We start from the raw sequence: 8668 nt of genomic DNA, 5'->3' as shown, positions 1-8668 counted from the left end.
AGCCCAACAACTGGTCATAGACTGGAAAAGTCCCCTAAAAATCTTTTTTTTATTTTTGAGATTGGTTAGGAAATGTTTTACTTTGTGTTTCTGTGTGTATCTGGACAAACATGGGTTTGTTTGTGTGTTTCACATTTCATTGTGGATCAGAGAAGCAGCAGACTTTCACTGTGACCATGAAATAAGCAATGCCATAGAATGGCAGGTAGGAGCACGTTCCCTGCACTTATTCATGCATCCAATGGACATGTGTTCCAAAATTTACATTTTGTTCCTTACATTAATTTGATATTTTATATAGAATTACTAAATTATAAAAGATAAAACTTTTTAAAAGTTAATTAGTATATTAATAACTTTTATTAAAATTTTCTTTAACCATTTCAATCTATAACTCTATTAACTTCTTCCCAACACTGTCAAATTTCCTTCACCCCAAAAGTATTTTTTTCACAGTAATGTTTTCTTTGTTTTTCTATGTAAGTATTTTTTTACTGCTCCACATATATATTATTTATTCTTTTTTTTATAGAGAAAAGGAAAAAGAACAAGTTTCCGCCTCCTCCCAGCCTCCCATTTCCCTCCCCCTCCTCCCACCCTTCTCCTCCTCCCCCACTCCTCTCCTCCTCCCTCTCCAGTCCAAAGAGCAGTCAGGGTTCCCTGCCCTGTGGTATGTCCAAGGTCCTCCCCCCTCTGTCCATATCTAGGAAGGTGAACATCCAAACTGGCTAGGCTCCCACAAAGCCAGCACATTAAGTAGGATCAAAACTCCGTGCCATTGTCCTTGACTTCTCATCAGCCCTCATTGTTCGCCATGCTCAGAGAGTCCAGTTTTATCCCATGTTTTTCGGTCACAGTCCAGCTGGCCTTGGTGAGCTCCCAATAGATCAGCTCCACTGTCTCAGTGGGTGGGTGCACCCCTCGTGGTCCTGACTTCCTTGCTCATGTTCTCCCTCCTTCTGCTCCTCATTGGGACCTTGGGAGCTCAGTCCAGTGCTCCAGTGTGGGTCTCTGTCTCTATCTCCATCCATCACCAGATGAAGGTTCTATGGTGATATGCAAGATATTCATCAGTATTGCTGTAGGATAGGGTCATTTCAGGTTCCCTATCCTCAGCTGCCCAAGGAACTAACTGGGGACATCGCCTTGGGTTCCTGGGAGCCACTCTAGGTTCAAGTCTCTTGCCAACCCTAACAATCTTTTATAGTCATTAAGAGTCCACAATTTCCTAATTTGTACCTTTTGTCTTCTAATTTTCTGTAACTCTATTTTGTAACCTAGGTAATTGACAGTATCTCCTCTTTGTATTTTTCAGGAGTAATTTTTAATCCCCATTTAGGAAATACTTTCTTCTTCAAACATTCTTTCCAAAGTATCTATGTTTGAATCAGATAGCAAAATGCCATCCTTGTAATGATAAATTATAGACTTAGGAAATTGCTTGTGTATTATTTCCAATGGTTGACTTACAAAGTATTGGCACAGGGTGGGGTTGTTGACCATTCCCTGTGTACGGATGGTCCACTTGTATCTCCTACTAGGCTGATAAATATTGTAAGTAGGTACTGTGAAGGCAAATTTTTCTCTATCCTTTTCTTATAAGGTATAGTGAAGAAATGATCCTTTAAATAAACAAATACAAGGGGCCATCTTTTTAGTAATACAGAAGGCAGAGGAATTCCAGATTGTAGAGGGCCCATAGGTTGAATTACCTTCCTGAAAGCTCTTATATCTGTCACCTTTCTCCATTTCCAGATTTCTTTTTAGCAAAAAATATAGGAGTATTCCAAGGGTTGGGTTATTCTTCAATATGGTGAGCATCTAGCTGCTTCTATACTAGCTATTCTAATGCCTGCAGTTTGTCTTCTGTTAAAGGCCATTGCTTAACCCATATTGGTTTCTCAGTAATCCATTTTAAAGACAGGGTTGTTTGTACCTCTGGGGGTTTGCTACTTGCTTTGTGCTCTTGTACACCCAGAATGGCTGGTAACCTTTGTTTATAATATCTATCCCAAAAACATGACTTTTGGACACTGCAAGGATAGTAACCTTGGTATCCCATTGCTGCAATGGGTCTTGACCCCATAAATTCACTGCAATATTAGCTACATACAGACTCAACCTTCCTTTGTATCCCTCTGGCTCTATGCATTCAACCCACCTCGTGCTTCGTTTCACTTAAGATAGGGTTTCAATTCCTAGAAATTGAGCATCTTACTCTTGAATATGCCAATCTGAATGCCATGATTCTGGAGTAATAATACTCATGTACGACCCATGTCTAGTAATACCTCAATTAAAATACTATTTATATGCACTCTTAACTTTGGTCTTTGATCATGTATAGAAGTCTGAGATAATATATGCTTCCTATTCCATCATTTAGAACACTATGTTTTTTTTTTTTACAGTAGGCATTGGATTTTTTAAATTTTCCTGGTGAGACATGTTCTCCATAATGACTGGGAATTTCTTGACCATGTTTGAAATGTGAAAGTGTTGGACCCTGCAGTCCAACTACCAGGAGGAGTTGCCCCAAGAGACCATCTCTCACATCACAGTTGATGTAAAAGCATGAGGATTTTTATTAATTTTGTCATGACAAGGTCTTTCAGTATTCGAAAAGCCAGAAAGACTTCAAATAGCTGGTACAGGCTACTTTTAAAGCAAAAAGCCACAAAAGAAAGGGGGTTTCTGTGATTTGTTTTTTAACTATTATGATTGGCTTATTCAAAGGGCTATTACCAATAATTGGCTGGAGAGTGGTTGTCAGATCAGGTGAGGTAAGAGGGAACATCTGAGGGTCACTTTGCCCCTTTCCCAGGGACTGAGTTGAAGGCGTAAGTCACAAACAATCCCACATAAGTTTGGAATTATGACCAATAGAGAAGCTATTTATTTAAAGGGGAAAAACTTACAGATCACCGTCCCAGACAGTGGCCCTCTGCACAATCAGGAATGGAGTCTACTCGCCGGAAGCAGAGCCGGAAGCCAGAGAGAGCACAGAGGGAAGTGGCCACTTTTTCAAGTGAGAGAGACCACACCCCAGTGGGCTGGTATCTCGGCTGCTATTGGCTGAAGGAGCAGAAGGAGCTCCTGCAACACATCCTGTAACGGCGTAAACGAATGCAGACAGATTGTAAAAATATATAGCTTTAATAGACTTACAGAACCACCGTTCCCGCGGAGACCAGGAAAGCAGAAGCAGCCCCTGGGAGCAAGCTCACCAAATTTATAGGCAAACATTAGCCTGAGATGCACACGCCCCCTAAGGGGCGAGACTTATCCCTACAACATCCCTCTTTTGTTTTAGTAAGAGAGTTCTAAACCTACTATGAGATTATATACAATAAGTACAAATATCCTATTCTAACTAGCTTAAGTCTTGTATAAGAAATAACTTGGCCAAGTCATCAACCCCATTGAAGAACCAAGAAGGGAAATAATGTTATGCAACAAATCACAGAGACAACTAGCTACCTGGGCAATCACCAAAGGTCACGTTTGCAGCGTTGAAGCAACCAACTTTGGCTAAGACCGAACATAACTGACATACCATTTTCAAAGGCCAAAAACTTTTCAAAACTATCTTACCCTGTCTTGGCAGGATATGACAGTCCTGTTTTATCCATGTACGAATACTCTGTATCTCTGTCAGTGGTTGAGGCATGGGCATTTCTTTGCCCAAGGCCAGTTCTGCCAAAAAGAAAGGCTCCAGGTGGAGTGTCTTTGGTGCTCAACATTCTCTCAGGAATAGATCAGTGTTGCCAGGAGCAATTGTGTCTCACTACCACGAAACTCTGAGTTAGATTAAAGGCCATTTTCTGCAGCCCTTTGAAGGGGTTGAAGATTATCTGTCTATACTGAATATAATCTCTATGTATCTAAAGAACCTGATTAGGCTAATTATAAATGACAAACTTAGATGATTGTTGATCTATATAATTCTCAATACCTTTCTAACTTAAAGACTGAAACAATGAACAACTGTGCAATAAATGAGGAAATATGACCTCCAAATATAAACAATGTACAAATATACAATGCAATATGGTAAATATATATCAATATATAAACAATATATAAGTATCTTAATCAGAGGTAGAAATGTACACTGCAATATGGTAAATTTATACAATATATATATACATCAATATATAAAAAATGTTTTAAATAAAGGTAGAAACATGCATGCATACAATAGTCAATATAATTTAATTTTGTATCAATATACAAGAATCGATACCAATATATTTGTCTCAAAACAGTAATTCACATTTACAAATCTATTATCCCATCATCACTCTTTTTTTTGGGGGGGGGGACTGAGTCAAAAGTCCAGGAATTGACTCAACACCGAAGGGTTATCTTATTCAATAACTGAGTTTTATTTGGAGAATATTTACAAAGACTCAGAAAGATGATGGAAAGTTCCCAACATTTTGGCATTAGTATGGGCATGCGTAGTTGTTAACTCCGTGAAGCCCAGTGGGGGCACTGCTGCTGAGAGGCCTCAAATTTGGCCTCAGAGTTGTCAGGAAGGCTTTAGAGTTATTTTAGAGTTCTACAAGAGCAATTCCTTTCGACAAAAAGCTTGTGATTTGACACTAGCATGGCTAACAACATAAACATGAACATGCTGTCTTCAATCTTTCATGACTAAATCAACAGGGAACTTGGCTGTGATTAAACTGTAAATCTACTACTCCACACTAATCTGGAAAGAGTTGTAGAAGAAAAACAAGGAGAGTCAGACAAAGGAGTGGGCGGCAGGAATACCCAGGCATTGACCCTGTTTCTAAGAGAGTATGAATTTCTGACAATTGCACAGAAGGAATATTTGGCACAATTAATGAAAACCCAGAGACAGATGTTGTGGTTCAACCTGAATAACAGAAAAGAAAAGCAGTCAGCCACTGTATCTTACCTATACCTCAGAATGAAAATGGGTGAGATCCTGTCTCCATGAATGCTAAAGTCTCCACACTCCAGAGTCCACTGATTTCCTCTCTTTCCCGTTATATGCCTTTCTCCATGCAGCCATATAACTCCTGCCTCAACCTCCCTAGTGCTGGAATTAAAGGCGTGTGATCCCAGGGATTGGGATCACCTTTGTGTGAGCTTTGTTTCTTTTTTAAGATAGATTAAATCTCAAGTAGCCCAGGATGACTTTGAACTCACAGAGATCTGTCTGGCTCTGTCTCTTGAGTCCTGGGATTAAAGGTGTGTGCCATCAGACCCTGGCCTGTATAATGGAATAGTATGGCTGTTTTGCCCTCTGATATTCATGCAAACTTTATTTATTAAAATACAAATAATATATCACTATAGAAGGTGAGAGAAATCAGAGGAGAATAAAGAATCATATTCTCAACATCTAATAACAGAAACGCTGGCTGGGAAGAAAAAGTTTGAATTCTTAATGAATCAATCCCCTTTTCCTTTTTCAGAACCAATAAATGTTATTTTTCAAAGCCGAGTCAATCAACACACTGCCAGGTGCAGTTGTCTTTTTCCCCTTAGGCCTCCACGTCTCACTTTTCTCAAGAGCATGATGGGCCGTTATCCACTCTGCCACTGTCAGTGCCAAGAAAGAGGACTGAGAGCTTGTGCTTCTATGTGGCAGTGAGGGCTGGGCCAAACCTCCCCAGCTCAGCAGAGTTGGAGGGACTAAAATGGGCTTCACCAAACAGAAACTCTACTAGAACCCACAAACTGATTTTAATATTTTACTCACTTTATATTTTATTTGGGTAAGGTTTTGTCTACAGAGACGGCTGTACCCATGGAGTTGGAACTCAGAACCTCTGTAGCCCACGTTTGAGATGGTTGTAAAGTCCCACATGTGTGCTGGGAAGTGATCAAGGGTTCCCTGCAGAAATAACTATTGCTTTTGTAAACTGAGTCATCATCTCTCCAGTTCACACATGCTGAGTTGGAGGGAAAGTGCCTTCTTTTTCTTGCCCTTCTTTTTTAAATAAAAATTCATCTTTATTTTTCCTTTGTTCAGAGCCCTTGATCATATGGTCTGCTCATCCAATGCAGAGAGTTTTATGCAAAAAAACCTTACTGGGATGAGCTTGGGATCAGCAAAACCCTGAATCCCAGTTTCCATCTGATTGAACAAAAATCAAAGCAGTCTAACGGAAGGGTAGAAGTTGCATAGAGTATACCAGAGTCCAGTGCTGCTCTTCCCCCTACCTGCCCTTCACTAATTTACAGAGGTTTTGAAGCCAGGCCTAGCAGATGTGTTTCCCCAAATTCACTGTAAATGTACCTCAGAGCCCAGAGTCTAAACAGGTGTCATTAGTAACAATACTGACTGTTTCTTCTGGAAGAAGAACGAAGGTCCCAGCCCACAGGGTCATAAGACTGCTTCAGGCGTTTGAGGGGGGCTCCAGGGAAAGACCATGTCCAGAAACCAGGGAGATGCATACTTCAGCCACCAGGTAGGGACAGGAGTTGACCACTGTCTTCCAGCCCGAGGTCTGAAAAACCTCGGAAGCATGAGCTGTAATGAATTCCATTGCCTGAGATTTCAACTGCACTGAGCTGTGGAGGTCAGCCAGGAAGAGAGTGTGGGCAGCATTCTCCACAGAGAGGTCCCTGCAGAGGGCACTCTCGCACATGACCTTCAAACGCTCCAGACAATACTTGTCAGCAGCTGCCAGCACAGCATCTGCCATGCTGTGGAGGACTGGTTCCTTCCCGGTGTAAATGAAGTCCATCATTGCCTTGAAGACTTCAGGTTTCAGGTCACGAATCTCAATGCGATTCTTTCTGCTCTCCAGCATGTCATGTTCAAACATGGCTCTGAAAACTGGAGAGCGAGCTGCTAATATGGCCTTGTGAGCCCGGAATTCCTGGTCTGCTACCACCAGGCAGCAGTCTGTGAAGCGGGAATTCTCCCACAGCTCTCCTAGATCATCTACCAGTGTGCATCTTGGAACGTCAATCCCTGGCTGCATAATCTGTTCAGAGATGCTGATGCCGTCCTGAACCACGCTCACCTCACAGCAGAGTGTGAGTTTGTCATCTGGGAGAAGCAAACATGGAGTGGAAAAAAGGAAATCTTGACGAATGAATTTTGCGATACCCCAGCTTTGGTTTGGGTTGAACCTGACGACTCTTTGACTGCTCATGATTCGGAATTTCTCTCCTTTGGCATTTATGAACCCAAACTGGATCTTTGCCCACACGGGGCTCTTTGGAGAGTTGAGCAACCCCAAGAAAACTGACAGGTAACCTCTGCTTTCCTCATCCATCCCATTCGGGTTTAGTTTCATAAGCCATTTCTGTTGGTCATTGTCTCCTGGTGAGAAAGTGGGGCTTACAATGTCATTGCCCAAGCTTCCCTCCAAGCAAAAAGAGAAGTTGCTGATGGTCCATCTGTAGGAGAATTTCTTGACTCTGATCTGTGTGTAGCCTCTGCTCTCAGCTGCTAGGACTCCTGACATGTCTGCTGCTGGGAGTGTGAATGTTTACCTGGAGCCAAAAAAAGAACAGGATTGTTTTCTTCTTCAACCTGAGGGTCACAATTACAGATTTATTTTAGATTTTTAGTTTCTCTTTTCCTATCTGTTCCCTTTTCTATAAGGTTAGAAACTTTGGTCTTTCTGAAATTCTATACATATTGCCCTATGAGATTCGATGAAGACAGTCTAGAGTACTAGGGATTCTTTCTTATATCACTCCATCTTTTCTCGATTAAATATTAAGTAAGACAATTACACACTACTTTTGACAATTTGGAACAATTTATACACTCTTATATTGAAAAGTGTACTATGATTCTCTAAAGGAACAGAACACATAAAATGGATCTCTCTGTATGAAGGAGAGTGATTGATTAGAATGTCTTAGGGCTGCAGTCCTACTAATCCCACAAAGGCTACCTGTGACAGAGAAGTGCAAGAACCCAGTACTTACTCAGTCTCGGAGGTCTGACATGTTGGCTATTCCTCAGTCCATGCTTGAATTCGAAATATGATTATCTACTGCCAGGGAAGGAAAGGACTTGATGCAAGGCAAGTGCAAGCAGCAAAGGGCAGCAGCTGCCTCCCTGCCTTCTCTTTTATGCTAACAGCAGAGGGTGTGGCACAGTTTAGGGTGTGTCTTCCTGCCTTGAGATCTGGATTAAAGGTGTGTGTCTTCTGGCATTAATTCCAGATTTAAAGTTGGTATTTTTCAAAAGTGGGCGTGAGGAAGCAAGGTCTAAGGGAGCAGAAGCCAGGAGGCAATCTGGTCCCTGGATCCAATCCAGTCCAGGTACACTGGCAGACCAGGATTTAGCCAGCAACCTAATTAACCTGATTCTCTCTCTGTCTCCGTCTCTCTCTCTCTCTCTCTCTCTCTCTCTCTCTCTCTCTCTCTCTCCCATTCTCTCTGAATGTGTGTTTGTATTTGTGTCTGTTTGTATGTGTTTCTATTTGTTTCAGTCAGTTTGTTTTGCTGTAATGACCAAGAATTTCTCTGTTATGTGTACAGTCCTGTTAAGTTAGACCCATGCTTCTTCCTGATGGGGACCTGAATCCTTTTGGCTGTGCCATGTCCTCCAGAGAACCACTTACCTAAAATAAAAGCCCCACCTGCCCCATTCCTGGGATGATACTCTACATGAACAAATACTCTACTTGAGTCCCAGTGGGATCTAAGTTCCCCCATAGGA

The 8668-nt window shown here is 41.5% G+C and overlaps 1 protein-coding gene across 1 annotated transcript; it reads right to left on the bottom strand.

Moving 5' to 3' along the window:
• Positions 1 to 6377: 6377 nt before the first annotated feature.
• On the bottom strand, positions 6378 to 7457 carry LOC121437785 (speckle-type POZ protein-like). The gene has a single exon (XM_041637855.1). It carries the CDS (start codon positions 7455 to 7457, stop codon positions 6378 to 6380), a length of 1080 nt encoding a protein of 359 aa, XP_041493789.1.
• Between the last annotated feature and the right edge of the window lie 1211 nt (positions 7458 to 8668).

This window comes from Microtus oregoni, unplaced genomic scaffold, assembly GCF_018167655.1.
Source record: "Microtus oregoni isolate MIOR12 unplaced genomic scaffold, Mior012 000054F_ref0000373, whole genome shotgun sequence".
NCBI classification, from domain to species: domain Eukaryota; kingdom Metazoa; phylum Chordata; class Mammalia; order Rodentia; family Cricetidae; genus Microtus; species Microtus oregoni.
This window is presented reverse-complemented; position numbering and strand designations above follow the sequence as displayed.

What these genes read in the sequence shown, in the direction of transcription:
- LOC121437785 (XM_041637855.1), bottom strand. Translation starts at nt 7,457, where the DNA reads ATGTCAGGAGTCCTAGCAGCTGAGAGCAGAGGCTACACACAGATCAGA.